Genomic DNA, 26,305 nt, shown 5'->3' with positions numbered 1-26,305 from the left:
AATTCGGCGATATTCTATCCTCAATCCCTCAATGCTGTACCCGCTGCCGGAATTCATGACATACCTTCTTCTGAGGAATCCGCAGATGGTCCTTCGCTGGTGCGGAAGAGGAAAGCTGCCGGCGGAAGGGGGAAGGAGAAGGTGGCCTCCACAGCCGATCCAGTGCTTCTATCTGACACTGAGTCAGATAGTGAAGAGGTGGCGGGGAACCCCGGTGGTGAGAAGACCACTGCTCCGGAGGCTACGACTGTTGCTTCCGGAGAACCAACGACGAAGACGGTGACCGGCATCAAGAGACCGGCTCCATCGGGCTCGTCCCCGCCCGTCCGTACGTTCAGGCTCAAGAAAACCCGTAAGTACAAACGTCCTTATCTTTGTAGATTTATCACTATAAATTTATTGAAACTTATCTTCTTGTGCAGGCGTGGATGTTGACGCATTCCAGGGTGGAGCGCAGGGGAGTACCTCTCCGCCAATGACGGTAGGCTCGGTCAGCCTACCTGAGGCGTCGACCCAGGCGCCTGCGCCTGCATCCGCTGGTCCAGTTGCTCACTCCTTTGAGCCGACTGTTCCAGCCGAGATGACGTCACCGCCGGCCGTGAGTGCGATTTTTACAGCAGCCTTCACGGAGCCGGCGGTTACTGTTGCTGCTGCCTCCACGGCGGCGACCGCGGCGGATACCATGCCTCCGCCATCTACTGCGGCGGAAACCGTGCCGCCTCCGCCATCGACCTCGACGGCCGAACCTTCAGGTACGCGCGAGGCTTCTCGCCAATCTTTGTTACCTTCCCATCTGCCTGACCTTTTGGATGGATTTCCCTTAGGTTCAGGTGATGGGTTCGGTGGTTATCGGCCTGTGATCGACCCTACAGGTGCGTAGGGTTCTTTTGGCCTTTATACATTTTTTATTTTTTTTTATTTTTTATTTTTTTTATTTTTATCATCTTTTCCTAACTGCTTTGTTTCTTTTGCAGTGTCGGATTCCAATGAAGTGTATGTTCCAAGATGGAACATTCGCGAGGAACAACCCTTCGCACACCTGTGGAGTGCGTGGACTGGGCTCGCCACGCTGCTCCCCATGGTGCGTTGGGGGAAGCCATGGTTAGCTACCAGGAGGGTAGGCTAACCAACGAGCTTCGGGTTCTCCTGGCCCGGATGCAGCCACGCGTCGAGCTGCTTTGTCGTGAAAACGACAAGTTGAAAGCAGCTCGCGTTAAAGAAGTATCTCAGGCGCGTGCTCTCCGGGAGGAGAACCAAAAACTAACCGCAGTGGCTGCGGAGAAGGATAAGGCCTTCAAGGCCCTCGAGGTTGAGGTACAAGCGCGACTCGAGGCCCGCTCTAAGGCTGCCCAAGCTGTTAATGAACAGCTTCGGCTAGCTAAGGAGACTGCGAGGAACGCGACCGAGAGGGCCACCAAGGCTGAAGCTGTTGCTGAGCCTCTCCGCCTGGAGAATGAAGAACTTAAAGCCAAATTAGAGGCTCTTCAACAGGCTCATGATGCCTTGGCTATGGAGGATGCAAAGAAGCTTCAAGAGATCCTGGACCAGAGGGGCGTGCTTGCGCACACCGAGCAGAAGCTTAAGGGCGTTGAAGAGGCCGCTGCAAAGGATGTGCTTCTTGCCAATCTTAATAAGAGCGAAGCCGAACGCGCCTGCACCCAAGCTCAAGCCGCTCTTCAAGAAGCTCTGGTTGCCAAGGAATGGCTTCTTCAAGAAGCGTTGCCTCAGGTATTTTAGCTTTGTCTTCACGCTTTCCTTTGCGACAGAAGTTTCTTACACTTGTACATTTTCTTTGTAGGTTGTGCATCGGGTCTTTTCAGAGACATCTTACGACGATGCTATGAGCGCAGCCCTCAACGCTTCTCATGAGGATGGGGAGCGGACCGGCTTCCTGCTTGGTCTAGGGTTTGCTGAGAAAGGCGTCCCGCCTTCCAACTTCCCTTTGTATAATGCGGATACTGAAACTATTTACGACCAAGCAGTGAACCAGTATGCTGCCTTCCCGCATCCGGTGGTGGAGAAGGTGAATGAAATTGCTGCTGCTGATGATGGGCTTGCTGTCCTTAGAGCTTTCCTTGAACCGTCACACTCTGCTGATGGTGCGGGTCCAAGTGGAAGTGGTCCTGAAGCATGATCCAGAAGATCCCTTTCCACCACTAGCGTAGATATTTGCTTTTGTATTTCTTTTGTATGCGGGTATACACCCAGCAATGTTTGTAATATTCGAGTTTTGATGAAATAAAGAATGTGTTTGTCCTTTTCTTTGTTTATTTTACGCATGTTTACACTTAGCAATTTCTTAGATAAGTTAACTTTTTGACGTGGTAAATTATAAGTTTATTTTGCTTCCTCTTTCATGATTGTGCGGGTAGGACCGTCACTTGCACTTAGTAGGATGGCTAAACTTATATTTAACCTGCGTGGAAGTTTTCCTCATCTTTTCCTTTGAAATTTTCTAAGTGTTCAGAATAAGTTAACCTTTGAACGTGGTTGATGATAGGTTGAAGTTTTGCTTCCTTGTTCGTGATTGTGCGGGTAAGACCGTCACTTGCACTTACAAGGATGGCTAAACTTTACTTACATCTGACCTGCGTGTAGGTTTTCCTTAACTTTTTAACATTTTTAGCGTTGTGTTTATGCGGGTTTTGCCGCCTTCCACACGCAACTACTTACTTCTTCACACATTGATGCGGTGAATACCGGCACATGGGAAGTTCATAAGTTAAAGGTAAGGCTATCAACACATTGTGAAAGGAGAATCATTTCCATTAGAAGTGGCTCTTAGGCCTTTTCTTTACAAGTTTGGAATTGATCTACATATAACATTTGCGTAATTGAGCTCCATTCCATGTTCTTTGGATGGGAGTGCCATCGAGCCTTTCGAGCCGGTATGCGCCCTTTCCCAGAACTTGTTTGATAACGTATGGCCCTTCCCAGACCGGGGCCAGCTTTCCTGGGCGTGCTTGGTTCGAAGCCTCGTTGTTACGCAGTATGTAGTCTCCTTCCTTGAAGTTGCAGAGTTTTACCCGCGTGTTGTAGTACTTTTGCATTTGTCGTTTGTAATTCTCTTCACGCACTGCGGCTAAGTCTCTGCGTTCCTCGGTTAGCATAAGGTCTAACCGTCTTTCCGCATCATTGTCTTCTGGCTGGATCAAGACCCTTGGTGAGGGTAAACCAATTTCGACCGGGACCATGGCTTCAGTGCCATAAGTGAGACTGAACGGGGTTTCTCCCGTACTGGCCTTCTTCAGCGTTCTGTTTGCCCAAAGGACGTGCGGAAGCTCGTCCACCCAGCCGGATCTGTGTTTCAAGAGTCTTTTCTTTATGCCTTCGACGATGCTTTTATTTGCTCTTTCCACCTCACCATTACCTTGCGGGTGTGCCACTGAGGTAAAGGTGTGGGTGATTTGAAGTTCTTTCAGCCACTGCTGTAGCTTCTTGTCAGCAAAGTTGGTGCCATTATCGCTCACCAAATTCTGTGGAAGTCCAAAACGACAAATAATAAATTCCCAAATAAATTTTTTGATATGTTTTGCGGTTGTTTGGGCTAAAGGTTTTGCTTCTATCCACTTGGTGAAGTAGTCGATGGCTACCACTAGGAACTGAACGTTTCCTGCTGCTGTGGGAAATGGGCCTGTCACATCGATGGCCCACTTCTGAAATGGCCACGAAGAAGTGACTGGAACAAGTTCATTTTTCGGGCGATGCGTGTTGGGTGCGTAAAGCTGGCAAGACCTGCATTTTCTGATGTATGCCAGTGCATCCATATGCATCCCCGGCCAAAAGTATCCCGCATTGTTCAGCTTAGCCACAACAGCGCGGGGACCTGCGTGAACTCCACAGATGCCTTCGTGTACTTCCCTTAGGAGGTAGTCAGCATCTTGGTTGTCCACGCATCTTAAGAGTGGGCCAAGAAAGTTTCGTCTGTAAAGGGTGTCATCGATGAGTTGATAATTCAGTGCTTTACAGCGTAGTTTTCTTGCCTGTGTTTTTGACTCTGGTAGTGTTCCTGCTGCAAGGTAATTTATTATCGGTGTCATCCACGTTTCTGTACCGGTTTGGATGACACAAATTTCCTTGTGCGGGACTGATGGTGCTTCGAGGAGTTCAATGCGGATGTCCTTTCCCAAGTGGGTGAAGGTTAGTGATGCAAGCTTGCTTAACGCATCCGCAGATTTGTTTTCGCTGCGCTTGACGTGTATGACTTTACAATCATTAAAATCACGCATAAGGGTTTTTGCCTGGGCGAGGTACAGGGCCATTGTGTCGTTCACAGCCGTGTACGTCCCATTTATTTGGTTGGCCACCAGCATGGAATCCACGTGGGCTTCCAAATTTTTCACTCCCATCTTACGCGCAATTCTCAATCCGGCCAAGAATGCTTCATATTCGGCTTCGTTATTCGTACTTGGAAAATCCAACCGAATAGCGTAAGTATATTCTTGGCCTGCTGGGTTGGATAATTTTAACCCTGCGCCTGAACCCTCGCTACTGGCTGCCCCATCAGTGTAGAGTCGCCAGACATCATTGATGTCCTGTGCTGGGGAGGGTTGAGCCTCCTCCTGGCACTCTTTCTCCCGCGAAGCGGGGACTTCTGCAATAAAATCGGCCAGGACCTGGCCTTTTATGGCTGGTCTTGGCTTGTACTTAATTGCATATTCTCCCAATTCAATTGCCCATTTGGCTAGACGTCCCGATAATTCGGGTTTGCCTAGAACGTTTGAGAGTTTGAAGTTGGTGAGAATGGAGATTGGGTGGCCCTGGAAATATCGTCTTAACCTGCGTGAAGCGTGTATAAGTGCTAAGACTAATTTTTCGAGGGTAGAGTACCGGGTTTCTACGTCTGTTAGTACACGGCTAACATAATAGATTGGCATCTGGATGCCTTTCCGTTCTACTAGCAGGACTGCCCCGGTTGCTCTATCTGTTGCGGAAAGGTATAGGATTAACTCCTCTCCCGCTTGTGGTGCTGTAAGTGTTGGGAGTTCGATCAGGCGTGACCGAATCTCCTGAAAAGCTGCTTCCGCTTCTGGTGTCCAGCGGAAGTGCGTTTTCTTTAAGCAGTTTCTCAATGTTGACACGAAAGGAAACGACTTATCCGCATGGTTTGCCAAAAAGCGATTAAGTGCGACTAGTCGTCCATTCAGTGTCTGAGCCTGTTTGATGGTGGTAGGTGATTCCATTTTAACAATGGCTTCGACCTTTTCAGGGTTCGCTCTGAAGCCATCTTTAGTAACAATGACTCCCAAGAACTTCCCTTCTTCCATCCCAAATGAACACTTGCTCGGGTTGAGCTTCATGTTTATCTTTCTGAGCGTGTTAAAAGTTTCTTCAATGTCTTTCAACATCGCTTCTGGCTCGGGGCTTTTGATGACCAAATCATCCATATAGACTTCCAAGTTTCTCCCGATTTGGGCATGAAACTCTTTGTCCATCAGTTGTTGGTACGTGGACCCTGCATTCTTAAGTCCGAATGGCATCATTTTATAACAAAATGTACCATCGGGCGTCCGAAATGCGGTTTTGTCCTGGTCATCTACGGCCATGTGGATTTGATGGTACCCCTTATACGCATCCAAGAAGCATTTAAGGCGAAATGGTGCCAACGAATCCACCTTAAGATCAATTTCTGGTAACGGATAACAATCTTTGGGGCATGCTTTGTTCAAATCTTTGAAATCTATGCACATGCGCCATTGTTTGTCATTCTTCGATACCATTACGGGATTTGCAACCCATGTTTGATATCTACTAACGCGTACGATGCCTGCGTCAAGGAGTTCCTTGACTTGGGTTCTACACGCGTTAGTTTGTTCAGGCCCCATTACTCTGCGCTTTTGTACGACTGGCGTAACAGCCGGGTCGCACTTGAGCTTATGCTCCGCCTTACTTCGGGGTACACCCGTCATGTCAGCTGGTGCCCACGCAAAGATGTCAGCGTTTTTCTGCAGTAAGCGTTTGAGTAAGGTGCGCGTGGGATCAACGATTGTTGGTCCAATGGTAACGGCCTGGTCGGGGTATTTGCCATTGAAGGACCATTTTTCCGGTTCGGTGATGGTTGGTTTAGCCATTTTCGGTTTGGGTTTAGATGAGACAGATGCGCTGCATACCTGGGGAATGCCAGTGATCATCGCTACACCCTCAGCTGTTGGCCATCCCATCATGCCGTGGACTGAAGATACCACGGCGTTTAATCTTGCCATCCCGTCTCTTCCGAATAGGATGTCGTACGTATGGTGTGGCTTTCTCATCACGACAAAATCCACGTCTTCTGTGCGTGAGTGATTCCCATCGGTAAGAGTAACGGGGAAAGATAGGATACCCAGGGGGGTTTCTGTACTGCCATCAAACCCTTCCATTGAAGCGTAGACCGTTTCCAAGCGTTCTTTGTCTTCATCATCCAGCTTGTCAAAGAACTGTCTGTACATCACTGTCGACGAAGCGCCGTTGTCAGCAAGAGTGCGGGAAGTGATGTAATGCCCCAGCTGGCTTTTGATGACGATGGGGCCTTCTTTGCTGGGGCCTCCTGGCACTCGCGGGAAGCGCACCTCAGCTTCCTTCCACGCGCATGGTTCTGTCACTCGTCTTTTTCTTCCTCTGACCTTGCCATGAACCATGTTGATGCTGATGTCGACGGGCTTTCGTCCGTTACCTCTGTACCGGTTGTCATTCCTTCCTTCCTTCTTGATTGATGCCACGAGATGTGCAAGCCTTCCATCCTTGACAAATGTCTCAACAATATCCTTCAGGGTTGTGCACTCTTCAGTACCATGACCCTTTGTCCCGTGGAAATCACAGGATTTGCTTTGATCCGCATTAGGTTTCTGCCGGATCAATGGGGCTTTTGGCCATGGCAATTTTTCCGTGGCAAATATCTTCGTGACGCTCTTGGTGAGTGGCGTCCACCGGTGTTTTCGGTTTGAAGGGTGTGTGTTGTCCCTTCCGCCAACAAGAGGGCGGGAGCTGGATGAGGTGTCAAAGTTTACCCTTGACTGCCAAATACCTAGCCGCCTCTTTTTGTTCTGCCGGGCGATCCTTACGTTGTTCTCCCTTGTCCTCTGCGTGTAGAGGTGTGTACTCTGGGGAAGATCTCTTCCCAGCTGCTTCTCCGTCTCAGCAAAGCGCTTGGCTGCCGTCATGATGGCATCCCATGTGGATGGCATGCCGTCCTTACCCGTCAATGTGCGGATAAGCTCTGGGTACTCGGCGCCCTGGATGAAAGCGGCGCGAACAAGATCTTCACTTATGTTACCCAGACTCAGCTTCTTGGAGTTGAAGCGGGTGATGAAGTCTAGTAAAGATTCATCTTCCTCTCTAACGCAGTTTAGGATCGTCCACTGCTCTTCAGTATACTTCCTCTGCTGGCTGAAGTGCTGGCTGAACTTGTTCTGAAAGTCCGCCCAGTCATATATGTGGTGGACCGGTAAACGATCGAACCATGCCCTGGCTGCTCCGACCAGAGTCATCTGGAACATGTAACACCACGTGGGTTCCGTCCAGTTGCTGACGGTAGCCCCCGCAATGAACCTGTTCAAATGGTCGTCTGGGTCGGATAGACCATCATAAGTGCCAATGTTGGACATTTGTTTGGCACTTCTCGGGGCGATTGCTTCCGCAATATCCCTTGCAAATTTTGACTTTCCTGCATTCGTAGCAGTTGGTCTAAAGGTTTTGGAGAAGTCACGCGGGTTTCTCTTCGCATTTGTTGGCTTAAAGGCTTCCCCAAAATTCCTTTTTGGCTGGGAGTCCGTTTCCTTACGCTTCCCTTTCGCCTTATGGCGAGGGTTTGCGTCGGTATCGGACTCCTCCCTCTCGTCGTCTGAGTACTCGCCCTCGCTGTTCATAATGAGGTGTTGGCGAGTACTGCCGAATTCGTCAGCCTGTTGAACTGAGCGCAAGCGTTCGTCCAATTCGGCTTGGAACTCTTTTTGACGTGCTTCGGCCCACGCCTTCACTTGATCTAGTGTTTGGCGAGGGACCCTCGTTCGTTTTTCCAGCTGGGTATCGGTGAACCCCAGTGGAATATTTACTGCACTTGCCCCGGCCTGGGTAGTCGGGGTAGTGTTCGTAAGGATTGTATAACCGCCAGTGTTCCCCCCAGTTGCTGGGGTTGTTACCGGGGTTTCTTGGTCGGTTACTGGCCTTTGGACCGGGGTAACGTTAACCATTTCTTTAGAAAATTTGAAAAAACTAAATTAGTTCTAGCTTTTATGCACGGATGGCGCCAATGAAGAAACACTAAGTGACCTGGTGCAGATTATAGATAATCTGGGGGTTAAGTAATGTTTCCCACGAGAATAAGGTCCAACAGAGACAGTTGTTCTTCAGGGGACCTGCAAAACAAACACCGTAAGCTCGTCACTGAGAAGGGGGGGTTCCTCCTTGTGACCACCCTCCGGCGTGAGAATCAGACTAGATTGCTCTGAATATAAGTGTATATTAAGAGATTGCTAGATAACAGGATAGCAGATGATCTTACCATTCCAAGATGTTGGAGTATTTATAGCCGAAGGTAGGTTTCCTAGAAGGTACAGCCGGCTGAATAGTATTCCTGTTCTACCAACAGTGGACTATGCACAGGCCATACTGGTTGGTGGGTAGGTTACGGCCAACAGTAACAAAGTCGGCTGCACTATTCCACCAACTGTAGATTATGCACGTCCCACCTACTGTGGATTGTACGCAGGCCATGCTGGTTGGTGAATAGGTTACGGCCAACAGTAACACTATTCCACCAACTGTAGGCTGCGCATGCCCCACAGTAAGGGTTGGTGAGTAGGCAGCGGCTAATAGTGACAAACAGTACTAGAGGGTGCTCCTCCTCGTACTGTTGTAGATGAGCTGTCACCCTGTGATTGGCTCATGGGCTGTTCTGGTCAGATTGTCTGTCCTATCCATACCTTGGTAGGTATAGTACAGAAGATCTTTCAGAATCATACGGACTGGCTCATTTTGGCGGGATTGTTCCCGCCTTGCTCATTCCTTTATGTGACTACTGAAGTATCTATTGTCTTGTGCGTGTAGCCCTGCTGTCTGCGGGTAGCCTTCCCTGATGGCTTGTATCCGCAACTGCGGGAACAGGCGGGGTACTTCACCATTGGGAGGCTTTCCCTGCGTGTACAGCTTGCGTACTGCGCGTAAGGTTCTCTGAGCATGGTGGGTCCTGCGGGAGCAGATGGCCTTTGCGCAGACGTCCCTGTTCAAGGTGAGTCTTGCTGGACCAACTGGGCTCTGCTGGGACCTACCTCTTCAATAACCAATGATTTGTAATTTATCACTGAATAACAAAAATCATTTGTCGACAAATTGACGAATTTGTTGATAATATTTGGTTATTTACCTTATTGGGCGATCTGGGGACTTTTCTTGGAGCTTTGATCGGGCTATAACTAACCCCAGGTGAGTAACCATCGGCCACCACCACCAACAGAGGATCAACACTCGACCATCTTTCAGACACCGGGGTTGAATTCCAAGCCATGGAATTCGAACCCACTCGACCTAAATCTTTAAAATTGGGGATGCGATTGTCGTTCTTTGTATCATAAATCACATCTGGTGAAATTGGCCCGCCATGACGATTGATTCGGCAAGAGAAATCATCTAACGGTGGAGCTCTACCATGGGAAATTATCCATATTCTATGGCCTCGACCCTCAGTAGATGAATGGAAGGTGAGAAGACGACGAGATTCGTTGTGCAGAAAGCATTGTGGTGGTGTAGATTTGATCAGATGGGGTACTGGGTAGGATAATGGTTTTAAAAATGATAGTTTTTAATTGTTTAATAAATAATTAAAAATTAATAAAGAGGTTGGAAATTACATTTATGTCCCTATGTGCATGGCACATGCTTTCACTTAACAGAGAAAGTGGATGGCCGTTAGTGTAAAGGATTAAAACCGAGCCAAACATGCAAATAAAGGATAAAAAGTAAAACTCATTTTCAAAAAGGACCATTTCATAATTTAGCTAATTCAGAAAAACAAAATTTGTAATTTTTTCATAATATATTTAAATTTCAATTATCTAATGATTAAAAACATACTCTTTATTCTATACACACTATTTGTGTTATTATCGATTTCCATTTGATGACGATTTATTTCTCTCTTTACAAACTTGTTACCTTACTGCTTACGTTAGAAAATGTAATATTTAAATTTCTGAATTATAATTTATAAAATCAACGTGGGCCATGGGGGCTTAAACTAATTCTTACCCGATATAAAAAGTTACCCTAACCGAAACTGTTATTATTATTATTATATATAAAAGAAAACCTAAAAATCATATGTGTCACGATATGGTCGCTCTCCTTTTTTATGGAAGCCACCAAATTTCTTGATTTTTAAATGGAGGCCTCTCATTGATTTAACCCAAATTCATGGGTATAGGTCTTACCAAAACCAGATATCTTTTAAACGGGTTATAATATCCCATTAAATTAAAAATTAATATTACCACTTATTTGATATGGAAATCATATAAAATTGGGATACACTAAAATTTAATATCCAATTTAAAAAGAAAAAGATATTATTTAAAATTAATAAACAATTTTATAGTAAAAAACATAAGCGGGTCATGGATCACCAAATCCAGATAGCTTTTAAACGGGTTATAGCATATCATTTATTTATGAAACCCTTTCATCATCAAATCTTAAGTATATTATTAAAAAATTAATATCCTATTTTATTTTAAAAAAAAGATAATATTTATAATTAAGAAACAATTTTATAATAAAAAAAATAAACGGGTAATGGGTATCACCGAACCCAGACAGCTTTTAAACCGGATTATAACATATCATTTATTTGTGAAACCATTTTATCTCAAATCTCAAGTATATTAATTATTAACACAATAAATAAAATTAAAATCCAAATATAAATATAAATATATAAATATTAAAAACGAATAATGTAAAACAACCCCGTAATACGGGGATATAAATCTACTTTATTTATAAAATCAGCTTGTGGTTTAAGCTAACTGAAATTTGCCGTGCAAATAATAATAATAATTAAAAAAGAAAGTAAAAAAATTAGCTTGTTGTTTAAGCTGATTGTTACCTCCATATAAGAAAAAGTTACTTCACATTACAATTACATGTTCATCACCTCTCGTCTTTCTCTTCCTCGTTAAATTGTTGAATATTAATTCATAGTTTGGATTCAACACACGCGGATTGCTGATTCATTCACATTCTGATACGTATTTGTAAGTTTTTATTTTTAATATTTGATTGCTGTACGTGTTATTTATTTATTAATATTATTTACGATAGATGATTTGTGATTTACGTGTATACAATGCTAGGGTTACTGTACGTGAACTGTAATAGTAAGTTTCTTTGTGTTGTTTTCTGAATCAATATTCGGTTTTAATTAATAATTCATTAATCACTATCAATTTAGGCCGAACTGTTTTGCAGGAAGTTTGTCCGTGTTCGTTCATTTATGTTCCGTTTTTATGTTAATTTTCTTTACGTTAGTTTATGTTTGTTTAAATTTTATTAACTAGCTGTATTTGTAAAATATAAGCATGAAAGGGGCTCGTTTATGTTCATTTGTGTTTGTGAACTGTTAGTTTAGGTTATAAACGAATGAACATGAACGTACACAAACATGCCGAAGTTCGTGTTCGTTTAAAGGCCTAAATGCCATGTCAATTGAAGAATTAAAATAATACATCCCCTCTACTAAAATATTGTGTCAGTATTATAGCATGTTTTTTCATGTTCTTGTGTTATTATTATGAGGGTGGCACATTGATTTATTAAGATCTATGCATATATGATAGTGTTAATAATCAATTTTGAATGTGAAGTTTGAAGCATACTTGTTGACATATAAATGTCATTTTGCATCATGCTGACTGTATTAAATATTTGGATCTATGCTTGGTGGTGCTGGATATTGTATGCCTGATTCTTGTAATTTGTCACTATGAAGTGTATATTTATTTTATTTATGATCAGCAACTTTGTGGATCTAACTGTTCCGGTCTTTTAAGCAGCGTTTGGGTGGAACAGCAATCCAAAAAACTCTGGCTTTCTGTGAAACTATTTAGTAGTATGTCTCAAACAAGGAATTTAAATTTTGGTGGAATGTCAATCGGTGTGTTTGGGAGTTCAATGCCTGCTTCTGGAGCTTCATCAAGCCCAGCCGTTGGTGCTTCATTGTTTACTTTTGATGGTAAGCCCACTTATGACTTATTGACATGCTGTAATTTAATATCCAAGTATTGCACCCATTATGGCTTTAACTTGGTTTTTAATATTAATGTTGGTCATGTGAAAAAATATCTTAAATATGTTGTGTAGATGTTCTGGTGTGATTGGTTAGGATGCTAGTCATCAAGTGTTTTGTACAAACCATTTTAGTGGTGGTTTTGTTGAGCATGCAAATTTTGGTTGACAATGGTTCAAAATCTTGTTTGTGGATTCATTATTTATACTATTTTATAGGTGGTATTACTTGTGTTGTGATTCACATTTGGTGGCTGACACATTGTTCATATTTTAGTTATGTAGTAACAATAGAGTATAATATCCCTTATAACAACTACTTAAGTTCATACTTAATAAACAAAAAAAATGGCAACTCATCATTTAAACAATTACTGATCTTAGGCTTTCTTGATTTTACTTTTTTTTAGATCATCTCATTAAGGTTCCTGATTTTGGGTCTTGATGTTGATGTCTCTTGATTATGATCACATTAGTTTGTTTCATATTTTTTTGATTGTAATATTCTCATGCTCTATAGATTATGAAGTCTGATTTGACCTTCTTATCTTATCATTTTGCAGATTCACTTGTGGGTTGGCTGAACCCTGCAAGTGGTGGCTTTGGATCCACTACACAATCAAGTCCATTTGGAAGCTCATTTCAGTAGCAATCACAACCTGCTTTTGGTGCTTCTAGCACACCAGCATTTGGTGCCTCAAGCACCTCTGCGTTTGGTTCTACAAGCAAACCAGCATTTGGCACCTCGGTTAATGGTTCAAGCACTCCGGCTTTTGGTGCGTCTATTACTCCGCCTTCTGCTGCATCAAGCACTCCTGCATTTGGTGTTTCCAGCACACCAGCTTCTGGTGCATCAAGCACTCCACCTTTGGCTGGTAAGTACATATGACTTATCGACACGTTCTAAGTTTAATCTCCAAGTATTGCACTCATTATGGCTTTAACTTGGTCTTTAATATTAATGTTGGTTATGTGAAGAATATCTTGAGTATGTTGTGTAGATGTTCTGGTGTAATTTGTTGGGATACTAATATTTACATTCAGCTTGACAAAGGCTCAAAATCTTGTTTATAGATTCATTATATTTATACTATATTATAGGTATTACTTGAATGTGATTCACATTTGGTGTCTTTCCTGTTGTTAACAGCGCTCATAGCGAGCGATATAGTGATTAGCGGAGCATTAGGGTTTTGCTGTCTATAAAATATAAATGGTAATATAAATATTAGCATTAGCGATATGAATGGTGGGATTTTAGGTTTTTTTTATTTAATATATATAGTGATAACTGATAAATATACCTATAAAATAGCAGGATTTTAGTTTTTTTTAATTAAATATACGTATAAAAACAGTGTATATGGATATAATATACATATAAAATATTTCTTAATTTTTTTTCTAGTGTATCGCTAAACATAAATTAGCGCCCGCTATTTCATTGCTATTGCTACGTAGTGTATATGTAGCTTGTCGCTATTGTCTGATATTCACTATTAACAACTATGGGTGTCTGACACATTGTGCATATATATAGTAATGTGGTGACAATAGAGCATAATATCCCTTGTAACCACTGTTGAAGTTCATTCTTAATAAACAAAAAAATTTGGCTACCAACCATTTAAACAGTTACTTTTCCTAGGCTTTCTTGATTTTGCTTGTTTTTTTATCATCTCATAAAGGTTCGTGATTTTGGTTCTTGATGTGGATGTCTCTTGACTACTGATCACGTCAGTTTGTTTCATATTTCTTTTTTATTGTAATATTCTCATGCTCTGTAGATTATGAAGGTTGATTTGGCCTTCTTATCTTATTCATTAATTCCTCATTTTGCAGGTTCATCTTCGGTTTGGTCGAAGCCTTCAAGTGGTGGTGGCTTTGGATCCACTACACAATCAAGTCCATTTGGAAGCTCATTTCAGCAGCAATCACAACCTGATTTTAGTGCTTCTAGCACACCAGCATTTGGTGCTTCTAGCACCCCTGCGTTTGGTGCCACAAGCACCTCTGCGTTCGGTGCTTCTAGTTCTCCGTCTTTTGGTGCACCAAACACTCCAGCATTTGGTACCTCGGTTATTGGTTCAAGCACTCCGGCTTTTGGTGCTTCTAGTTCTCTTTCTTTTGGTGCACCAAGCACTCCTGCACTTGGTGCTTCTAGCACACCAGCATTTGGTAACACAGGCTCTGCATTTGGCACCCCGGTTTTCGGTTCAAGCACTCTGGATTTTGATGCTTCTAGTACTCCAGCTTTTGGTGCACCAAGCACTCCTGCATTTTCTGCCACAAGCACCTCTGCATTCGGTGCTACAAGCACACCAGCATTTGGTAACACAGGCTCTGCATTTGGTACCTCGGTTTTTGGTTCAAGCACTCCGGATTTTGGTGTTGCAAGTACTCCAGCTTTTGGGGCTTCAAGTGTTCCAACTTATGGTCAATCGCAACCTGCTTTTGGTGCTTCTGGTACACCAGCATTTGGGGCCTCAAGCACCACTGCGTTTGGTGCAATAAGCACCTCTGCATTCGGTACTTCAAGCATGCCAGTATTTGGTAACACAGGCTCTGCATTTGGTTCAAGAACTCTGGATTTTGGGGTTTCAAGTGCTCCAGCTTATGGTCAATCAACTTCTGCATTTGGATGCAGCCCATTTGGTGCTATTCACTTCCCATTTGGTACATATCTAATGATTTGTTACCGAATTAATAATCTAACTTATGTTTACTTTGCTAAAACTTTGTTACTATACACAAACATGCAGGACCCCAGACGTCAGCCCCGTCATTTTGGAGCCATGGGTTTGGTCAACCATCTTTTCGAGGTCAACTACGTGAGGGAACTCGAGTAACTACTTATGCACAGACTACAGATAACTGCGACTATAGTGTCTTTCCTCCTGGTAAACTGAAGTCAATATCAGCAATGCCTACATACAAACAGAAGAGTCAGGAAGAACTTAGATGGGAGGATTATAAATTAGGAGACAATGGTAATAATCATTATGGTTTCTCTCTTACCACTTTTTTTTATTGATTTCATTATGTTTTCTTTGATTTTTATTTTTAGGAGACGCGCTCTTCCACTACCCTCCTGTATTTTGGAATGTAGCTTTGGGTTCTTCGGCTTTTTTTGTTGCGTTTGGGTCAACTTCCAAGTTTAGATCTGCAGCATTCGGTTGTCCTTATTGTAGACCGAATTCATATGCATTTGGACCATCAACGCCTATTTTTGGTACTCGAGCCCAGGGAACAACTTCATTATTTGGTACTGGCTTTAACAATGGAAGCACTCAATCATCATCTTTGTTCCAGTCACCAACACCTACTCTCGGGCAAACAAGTTTTCCTTTTGGTGGAGAGCCGAGCAGCATGGAAGTCGATCAGAAAACGGTGAGTTCCTTTTGTTAGTGTTCTTTTTGTACCTGTGATTAACTTTTTTTATTATTTAATAATAATATTTTTAGAGTATGTTGAGTCTGTATGAGTCTAATCATGCCGCTTACGCATAACCACATGTCCAAAAGTAATCTACCGGTCATAAGTAAGACAGAGTACAAACAGAATAAATATTTAACAGATGATTTTATTTGCATACACATTGTTTCATATTCAATTTTAATAGCTAAACTTGATTATATCTTTTTCTTTTTATATATTTATTAATTATTATACAAACCATCACATAACTATGTCCTTTTATTGGTTATGTTTTGTACTTGTGTTTCATATATATCCACTTGTAAATTATTCAACAGCACTCAATGATGTCAAAGGCATTGGCATATTCTTTTACTTCCATAATTGTTTTTGTCTTTTTAACGAGTTATCATGTATTTGCGAATAAAACATAGACTTGTAACACTTCTATCGCCATTTAGTGTATTTTTAATATACACGCTTCATTCATTGGAATTATTTTATATGAATCTTTTAAATACACATTGATATTTTTGGTTTCATTAGCTAATAACTTGATTTTATCATCTGCTTATTTATACTGTTATGTTTTATATTTGTGTTTCACATGTACCCACTTGTAAATGCATACAATGTTCACAATTGTTTAAAATATATGAATCCTGTACTTGATGACATGTTTTTCTTTTTACTTCTATGATAACCATTCTAAAATAACTTGTTTATATCTGAAAAATTGTTCTTATCTTTTTAAAGAGTTGTCATGCATTTGTTAATAAAACCAGGATTTGTTAATACTACTATTTGTTAATAACTATTAACTTTTGTTGGTTATATATGCAGCCTTTTCAATCGACTCGACCAATTCAGACTACTGGTGGTTTCTGCACATCAACCATTTTTGGTCAGGATGTTTCTGCACAACCGTATGTTTCAGCCGCTGATCTTTTAACCCTCTCGTTATGTATGCATTATAATCAATAAATTTTCAATGCTGATGTGACAGGTATTGCGGTCAGAGCCAGACATCAAGCATTTTTGTTCAGGATCTTTCTCGGCATCCGTATGTTTCAGCCACTGTTCTTTTAACCCTCTCATTATGTATGCTTTGTTCATTTCATCAATAATTTTTTTATGCTGATGTGGCAGATTTCACAGTCAGAGCCCGACATCAAGCAATTTTGGTCAGGTTATTTTTCAACGACCGTATGTTTCAGCCACTGTTCTTTTAGCCCTCTCGTTGTATGCATTATTCGTTTCATCAATGACTTCTCAATGATGATGTGGCAGGTTTGGCGGTCAGAGCTCAACGCTTTCACAACAGTCTGATAAAAGTCCTTTTGGAACTTTACCAACAATGCCAGTAAGTAAATTATGTAACAATAACATATATGGTACATAGTTAATATCATATTATTAGCTTACATATTTTTTAATCTTTATAGGTCGATGACAAACCTTCTGCTATGATGAAATCATGTTTGTTGAATACTCTACAGCAGATTGCACAGAAATATCCGGACATAAAGTTTACATTTAGCAATGCGAAAGAGACTACTAGCACAACACCAGCATTTGGTCAAATACCTTTTGGAGGTCAAAAGCGTGCGGGAACTAGAGTAACTCTTTATGCTATGACAAGTGAGGAAGACGGCGGTAAACTAATTATGTCAATATCAGCAATGTGTGCATACAACGAAAAAAGTCATGAAGAACTCAGATGGGAAGATTATCAATTAGGATACAAAGTTTATATTCATTGTGACTTTAACATGAACAACACACAACAATGACAACATCTAAACCCTTTTGTGCCAACATCAACATTTGATTTTGGTACTGAAGCCCAAGGAACAAGTTCATCATTTGGAAATACTCAACCATCCGTGCCTACTTTTGGGTAGACAAGTTCTCCTTTTGGGCAGCATGTAGTTGTCATTCATCAGCACTTTTATAGTTTTATACCAATCACAAGGATTGAACTTGTTTTGTTTTGATGTGACTTCCACACGTAATATGATTGTTATTGAGACTTTGGTTGTAAATGATGGTATGATTTTTAGTTGTAAATGGCGGTATGATTTAAAGCTTTAAGAGTATTAGCGTGAAATGGTGACAACAACGAAAAAGTATCGCATGATTTACGACAGTTGCCGTGTGGTTGATCAGCGGTCGGACCATAAATTGTTGACCATTTTGGTTTGTCCATCTATATGGTTTGTAAAACCCAAGGTTGACTCATTCTGAAAACCACTTATGTCTTGTTTAACATTTAGCATAAAGTAACTTAATATATATTGTAACTTCAATGTGAAATGCCTTGTTAACATTAACATTAAGTGACGTAATGTTCTTGTAAACGTCAATGTAAAATGTGAATTACTAATAACATATCAAATAGTCATTAAAGTGGTATGAAAATTTGCTTGACTCGTTTATTTGGTGTCAAACTGCACTGGCGATTATTGTCTGAGTTATTCTACAAAGAGAGACAAAAATGAGAATGATGAGAAGGATTTATAGCCACACAAAAAAACATTCAGAAAAAATTAAAATAAATAAATAAAAAATCATAACTCAAAATTTAATAAAATAACAAAAAAAGTAAAAGCACAAAAATGTTTCTACCGTCTTCCTTGTTCTAAAAAAAATATAAAAAAAAATCGAAAAAGACTCAATGTTGAGTGAAAAAGACAATTGGGTCTTTGTGTTTATCATTATGTTTTGTGTTTATTTTCGTCATTGATTGTGTCTTTTTTCCTTGACATTGTGTCTTTTTTTCTTGATATTGTGTTATATTAGTCAACATTGTGTTATATTTTGTTCGGCATTGTGTTATATTTTGCGATTTATTGTGTCTTTTTTTTCATTATAATCAATGTTGTAAAACTCCCGAGTAGGCTGCCGAGTACTCTCCGATTACTCCCCGCCTAGATCGAGTACTCCCCGCCTTGGCCGAGTACTCCGTAGGTATTTTCCAAGTAATCCCGACTACTCCCGAGTACTTACAACTCCCTTGTCGACCGCCTAGGACCGCCTAACGACTTTTACAACCTTGATTATAATTATATTTTTTGTTCATTTTCGTTATTGTATCTTTTGTCTCTGCATTGTGTCTTTTCGTTTTTTTTTGAATGAGAATGATGAGGGAAACATTTTTGTTTTTTTATTTATATTTTGTTATGATTTTTTTAATTAATTTTTTGAAATTTTTTTAGGGGATTTTTGTGTGACCATAAATCCTTTTCACCCTTCTCATTTTTGTCTCCCTTTGTATTTTAACTTTTCCCGAGGAAGGAAACGAGAAGAAAATGTTAAAATATCATGTTCCAGAGTTTTTTTAAGGAGAGAATGAGAGAGGAGAGAAGGGAAAATACTAGAAAATTTAAACAAATATTCATCCTCCTAAATTGAAGAGATTATGAGAGAAAATCCTATCAATTACTAAATTACTCTCAAAACTAATTTTATTTTAGTTTTTACTTAAAAGATATAATAGTAAAATTATAACCTTCTTTTCTTTTCCTTTTAACTCAGGAACACATAAAATATTTAAATTCCTTGATTTTCCTTTCATTCTCATTAAACTCGGAAACACAAAAAAAAAACTTTTTATCTCATTTCTTTTCTTTCCTAATTTCTTTTCTCTCCCCTTCCCTCGTTTAATGATTAAACGAGACTCTGAAACATAAAATAAATATAATATGTTTATTCGTGGAAAATTTAACAATAAATCACTTAAAAAACAAATTAAAGTTAACTTACATTAATCGTCCATGTAGTTTGATTCAAGTCACACCTTAGGTTTTAGGTTTCATAAGTTGAAATTGAATGATTGAGTTACGTGGTTTTAATTTTATAGCAATTATGGGGTTAACACTAAGTTTTGGTAACTATATGTTAAATAAGGATGAAATTACCAAAATATCCTTTAACTACATTTTATATTTTATGTTTATGTGTAAATGTTCATGTAGGTACCATTTTTGAGTTATATACATAATTAGTTGTTCAAAAGAGTATTTGATCATTTTTTACAAAACAAATAGATTTTTTTTTCCAACAAAAGTTAGTTTTGGCCCCAAAATGTACTACGAAATTGAAACTACGTAATCCAAACTTGCAACTTTTAACACTTAAATCATAAAAATGTTAGCTATGCAAAACTACAACGATCATTTATGTAACTAACTCAACAAATTATAATAAGAGCATCCACAACGACGCTGGACCTTCACAGACTGAGACATGAACGTCACATTAGACTCCAAAATTTTCTCAAAAACCCATACTTTCTTCCATGATACCAAACCTTCACAAACACGTACGCTAAGTCCTTCTTCTCCTCTTGCCACCTAGATGGACGAGCACCCTCAAAGTAAGCGTTCTGGATACTCTAAGAATACAAAATACAAACTTAAAAGACTTCATGTCAACATCTTCAACAAAACAATTAAGATTAAACGAACCAAAAGGTTCGAATAATAACAACAACCGGAATAACAAAACGTTCGAATAATAATAATATAGTAAAATTAGCTTGTGGCTTAAGCTAATTCTACCTCCCTACCCTATAAGAAGTTAAAAAGTATAATTATAATAAAAAAGTTACCCTAATATAATAATCGAAACGGTTACTTTACATTACATCATCATCATCATCACCTCTTGTCTCTTCTCTTCGTCGTTAATCCGTCGTAGAATACTAATTCATATTTCGGATTCAACACACGCGGATTGCTGATTCATTCACATTCTGATACGTATTTGTAAGTTTTTTTAACCCTTGTTATTTATATTATTTATTATTTACCCTAGATGATTTGTGATTTACGTGTTTACAAAGGTAGGGTTAGTGTGAAGTAATAGTAAGTTTCTTTGTGCTCTTTTTTTGATCAATATCAGGTTAACATGAACACGTGTTTTGTTCCTTCATTAATAAATACATAACTAGCTATATATATATCTATAAAATGTAAACATAAAAGGGGCTCGTTTATGTTCTTTTAAGTTTGTTTGTTTATGTTCATGAACTGTGTGTTTAGGTTTAAAACAAACGAACATGAGCATGCCCATTTTCTTAATGAACCAAAAATCTGTTCGATTATATGTTCGTGATCAGTTAAAGTTAAATGAACAAACACAAACATGCCCATGTTCACATTCATGTTCATGTTCTTCGGTTCGTTTATAAGCCTAAACGCCATGTCAATTGAAGCATTAAAGTAAGACATCCTCTCTACTAAAATTTTATGTCAGTACTATATGTTTTGAGTATATATAGAGGTGTTAGATATAGCATGTGTTTTCATATATGAGGATGACACATTGATTTATTAAGATCCATGCATATTATATATATGTATGATACTATTAATAATCAATTTGAATGTGAATATTGAAACATACTTGTTGGCATGCATGTCATGCTGACTGTGTTAGATGTTTGAATCTATGCTTGGTGGTACTAGATAATGTATGCCTGATTCTTGGAATGTGTCACTATGAAGTGTATATTTATTTTATTTATGTTCAGCAACTTTGTGTATCTAACTGTTCTGATTTTTTAAACAGGCAGAACAGCAATCCAAAAAACAATATTCCAGCTTGCTGCGAAACTATTTGGTAGTATGTCTCAAACAGGGAGTTTAAATTTTGGTGGAATGTCGACTGGTGTGTTTGGTTCCGGTACCTCGTTAGCCCCTGCGGTTGGGAGTTCAATGCCTGCTTCTGGAGCTTCGTCAAGCCCAGTCGTTGGTGCTTCATCGTCTTCTTTTGCTGGTAAGCACACTTATGACTTATCGGCACGTTGTAAGTTAAATATCCAAGTATTGCACTCATTATGGCTTTAACTTGGTCAATAATAAGTGTTCGTTATGTAAAGAATATCTTAAGTATGTTGTGTATATGTTCTGGTGTGATTGATTTGGATACCAGTAATCACTTATATATATATAGTATTGGTTTTGTTGAGCATGTGAATTTTGGTTGACAATGGCTCAAAATCTTGTTTATGGATTCATTATTATACTACGAGTATTTTATAGGCATTATTACTTGAGTGTGATTCAAATTTGGTGGCTGACACATTTTGCATATTTTAGTCATGTAGCAACACCAGAGTATAATATCCCTTGTAGCAACTTCTGAAGTTCATACTTCAAAAACAAAAAAACAAAAAAATGGCTACTCACTATTTAAACAATTACTTTTCTTAATAGACTTTCTTGATTTTACTTGTTTTTTTTATCATCTCATTAAGGTTCCTGATTTTGGTTCATGACGTGTATGTCTTTCGACTATGATCACATCGGTTTCATATATTTGTTTTGATTGTAATATTCTCATGCTCTATATATTATGAAGTTTGATTTGAACTTCTTATCTTATTCATCAATTCCTCATTTTGCAGGTTCATCTATGGCTGTGCAGAAGCCTGCAAGTGGTGGTGGCTTTGGATCTACTACACAGTCAAGTCCATCTGGAAGCTCATTTCAGCAGCAATCACGACCTGCTTTTGGTGCTTCTAGCACACCAGCATTTGGTGCCTCAAGCACCTCTGCGTTCGGTTCTACAAGCACACCAGCATTTGGTGCCTCGAGCACCCCTGCGTTTGGTGCCACAAGCACACCAGCATTTGGTAACACAGGCTCTGAATTTGGCACCTTGGTTTTTGGTTCAAGCACTCCGGTTTTTGGTGCATCAAGCACTCCTGCATTTGGTGCCTCGAGCACCCCTGTGTTCGGTGCAACATGCACACCAGCATTTGGTAACACAGGCTCTGCATTTGGTGCATCAAGCACTCCTGCATTTGGTGCTTCTAGTACACCAGCTTTTGGGTGTCCACCTACTAATCCATTTGGAAGCAGTCCACCTACTAATCCATTTGGAAGCAGTCCATCTACTAATCCATTTGAAAGCAGCCCATATGGTATGACTCGCTTCCCATTTGGTAAATAGCTAATTTTTTGTTCCCGAACTAATAATCTTACTCATGTTTACTTTGCTAAAACTTTGTTACTATACACAAACATGCAGGAACCCAGACGCCAGCTCCGTCATTTTGGAGCCATGGGTTTGGTCAACCATCTTTCCATGGTCGACTACGTGAGGGAACTCGAGTAACTACTTATGCTCCGACAGATGACTACCACAATAGTGCTTCTCCTACTAGTAAAGTCAAGTCAATATCCGCAATGCCTGCATACAGCCAGAAAAGTCTGGAAGAACTTAGATGGGCGGATTATAAATTAGGAGACAAAGGTAATAAATCATTAGGAGTTCTCACTTACCGCCTTTTTTATATTTTGATTTCATGATTTTTTATTTTATTTTATTGTTTTATCTTCTGGTGAAGGAAACGCGCTCTTCGACTACCCTCCTGAAATTTGGAAGGCAGTTAATTGTTATTCGGATTTTGCTGCTGCGTTTTTGTCAACTTCCTTGTTTGGAATCACAACATCTGGTTGCCCTTTTGGTAGACCAAGCTCATCCGCATTTGGAACATCAACGTCTATTTTTAGTACTCAAGCCCCGGGAACAACTTCATCATTTGGTACTGGCTTTAACAATGGAAGCACTCAATCACCACCTTTGTTGCAATCAGTCACACCTACTCCCGGGCAAACAAGTTTTCCTTTTGGGCAGAGTACGAACAGCATGGGAGTCGATCAGAAAACTGTGAGTTCGTTTGTTAGTCTTCTTTTTGTACATGTGATGATTAATTATTATTTAATGAATGTTATTAGAGTATGTTGAGTCTGTATGATGAGTCTAATCATGCCGCTTACGCATAATCACATTTCCAAAATAATCTACCGGTCATAAGTAAGACATAGTACAAATAGAATAACTCATATGATTTTATTTGCATACACATTGTGTCATTTTCAGTTTCAAATTTTCAATAGCTAAAAACTTGATTATGTCTTGTGTTTCTTTATATGCCCAAAATTAGTCTACCGGTCATGATCGACTGGTCAACTAATGAAATTACAATCTCTTTATCTCGAGTCATTACAGATGATTTTGTTTGCATACACATTGTGGCATTTTTTATTTCAGTAGCCAACTAGCCAATAACTTGATTTTATCATCTGCTTATTTGATTTTGCCAGTTATGTTTTACATTTGTGCTTCACATGTACCCACTTGTAAATGCATACAATGCTCATTACTGTTTAATATATGAATCCTGTACTCGAGTTATGTTAAACGTGTCGACATAACCATTCTAAAATGAATTGGTTATATCTGAAAAACTATTCTTATTGTTTTAAAGAGTTGTCATGCATTTGTTAATAAAACCAGGAATTGTAATACCTCTATTTGTTAATAACTAATAACTTTCAATGCCTTTTCAATCAACTCAACCAACTCAGAATACTGGTGGTTTTAGCTTTTCCCCACAAACGGCATCAGGTGATTTAATACTTTTCGATTTCATATATTCTGTTTTGAAATTATTCGATTAATTTTCTCCTCATCGTTACCTTATTGTCTTGACAGGTGACACATCAAGCATTTTTGGTCAGGATACTTCTCGACAGTCGTATGTTTCAGCAACTGTTCTTTTAACCCTCTCATTATGTATACATTATTCCTTTCATCAATAATTTCTCAATGCTGACGTGGCAGGATTCACGGTGAGAGACCGATACTTTCGCAACAGTCTATTACAAGGCCTTCTGGAGCTTTACCAGCGACACGAGTAAGTAAATTATATAACAATCACGTATGTGGTCCAAAGTTTATATTATATTATTAACTTTTGTTGGTAATATATACAGCCCCCCCTTTCAAGGCCTTTCCCATCGACTCAACCAACTCAGAATGCTGACGGTTTCGACTTTGTCGCATCATCAGGTGATTCAATACTTGACAATTTCATAGATTCCGTTTCTAAATTCTTCCATAATTTTCTCCTCGTTATTACCTTATTGTGTTGGCAGATTGCACATCAAGTGTTTTTGGTCAGGATAATTCTCCACAACCGTATATTTCAGTGTTCATTAAACCTCTCATTATTTATACGTTATTCGTTTCATGACTTCATCAATAATTTCTCAATGCTGATGTGGCATGTTTCGCAGTCAGGGGCCGACACTTTCACAAGAGTCTATTACAAGTCCTTTAGGAACTATACCAGCAACACCAGTAAGTAGATTATATAACAATCAGTCAATCACATATATATGGCACAAAGTTAATATCTTATAATCATATTATTAGCTTACATTTTTTTGTTTAAATCTTTATAGGTCGATGTAAAACCTTCTCCCATGAGGAAATCATGTTTGTTGAATTCTCAAAAGCGGATTGCAAAGAAATATCCGCACAAAAAGGTTTCATTTAGTGATGAGAACTTGACTACTAGCACAACACCAGCCAGTCAACAACGTGCGGGAACAAGAGTAACTCTCTATGCTCAGACAATTGATGAGGCCGACGGTGGTGAACTTGTGTCAATATCGGCTATGTGTGCTTACAAACAAAAAAGTCATGAAGAACTTAGATGGGAAGACTATAAACTAGGAGATAAGGGAATATTCATTATGGCTTTTACATGAATAACATACAACAACCAAACTTTTTGGTGCCAACATCAACATTTGTTTTCGGTACTGAAGCCCAAGGAACAAGTTCATCATTTGGAAATACTCAACCATTCCCTTTGTTCCAGTCAATCGCACCTACTTTTGGCAGACGAGTTTGCCTTTTGGGCAGACTGTGTTTGTCATTCATCAGCACTTTCATACCAATCTCAAGGATTCAGCTTAGCTTGATTATTTTGGTACCCAGGATTTTATGATACTCAATTGTAGCATCAAACATTGTCTTTTTTGGTTTGTTTTGAACTTTTGAGCGTTCTTATGACTTTCACACGTAATATGATTGTTATTGAGACTTTGGTTGTAATTGATGGTATGATTTTTGGTTGTAAAATGTAAATGGTGGATTTTAAGGCTTTTAACACTATTTGTTTATGTTATAGCGTGAAATGGTGACAAGACGAAAAGAAAAGTTATTGCATATTTTAAGACAGTTGTCGTATGGTTGATCCGTGGCTGGACCATGAGTTATTGATCATTTTGGTTTGTCCATTTATTGAGTTTGTAAAACCCAATGTTGACTAATTTTGGATGGGCCGAACATTATGTTTATAAACCCGTTTTTGGATGTATAAGTTATGGGTATTTAATTAATTATTATGTAGCTCACTAGACTTATCACATAATCATATATTATTTATATAATATGAATAAAAAAAGTTGGTTATTTTATCACATTATTAAAACGTTTATCATGTTAAAACATATGGTGTCTTGTAGAACGCTAATTTAACAGGTCAGGTAAACAAGTCGTGTTCATACTAGTCGTGTTAAAACATGTTGTGTTGTGTTCAACAAATTTAACACAACACGATAAGTTCTGTCAGCTCTAACTTATATTGTCATGTTTTTATTTAACGGTGCATGCTTAATTTTCTTTAATTACATTTTTTTTGAACGGCCAACAAACATAGAATGCCTAGGTACTCCGTACGGGGTGACCCAATGGCTAAAGGTTACCGTTAGCTGGCCCAACCCAGCCGTACGGAGCCCTTAAGCGCTTCCAAGTTATCTCCAATGCC

General features: G+C 39.6%; 1 protein-coding gene across 1 annotated transcript; it reads left to right on the top strand.

Moving 5' to 3' along the window:
- Nucleotides 1-12,081: 12,081 nt before the first annotated feature.
- On the top strand, nucleotides 12,082-25,241 carry LOC143602905 (uncharacterized). Its single transcript, XM_077079873.1, has 12 exons — nucleotides 12,082-12,202; nucleotides 12,819-12,878; nucleotides 12,942-13,130; nucleotides 13,234-13,243; nucleotides 13,357-13,369; nucleotides 14,043-14,859; nucleotides 21,373-21,439; nucleotides 22,203-22,603; nucleotides 22,711-22,935; nucleotides 23,030-23,352; nucleotides 24,769-24,828; nucleotides 24,933-25,241. The coding sequence occupies exons 1-12, from the start codon at nucleotides 12,082-12,084 to the stop codon at nucleotides 25,239-25,241; spliced, it is 2,595 nt and encodes an 864-aa protein (XP_076935988.1).
- Nucleotides 25,242-26,305: the final 1,064 nt, after the last annotated feature.

This window comes from Bidens hawaiensis, unplaced genomic scaffold (genome assembly GCF_021521415.1).
Source record: "Bidens hawaiensis isolate Kalapana, Puna unplaced genomic scaffold, B.hawaiensis_p1.1 tig00060062_1, whole genome shotgun sequence".
Lineage (NCBI taxonomy): Eukaryota > Viridiplantae > Streptophyta > Magnoliopsida > Asterales > Asteraceae > Bidens > Bidens hawaiensis.
The sequence above is the reverse complement of the archived record's forward strand: the minus strand, read 5'-3'. Positions and strand labels throughout refer to the sequence as shown.

What these genes read in the sequence shown, in the direction of transcription:
- LOC143602905 (XM_077079873.1), top strand. Translation starts at nt 12,082, where the DNA reads ATGTCTCAAACAAGGAATTTAAATTTTGGTGGAATGTCAATCGGTGTG. An exon ending in TTCATTGTTTACTTTTGATG is followed by an intron (nt 12,203 to 12,818) that starts GTAAGCCCACTT and finishes ATCATTTTGCAG; the next exon opens with ATTCACTTGTGGGTTGGCTG. An exon ending in TTATAAATTAGGAGACAAAG is followed by an intron (nt 22,936 to 23,029) that starts GTAATAAATCAT and finishes CTTCTGGTGAAG; the next exon opens with GAAACGCGCTCTTCGACTAC.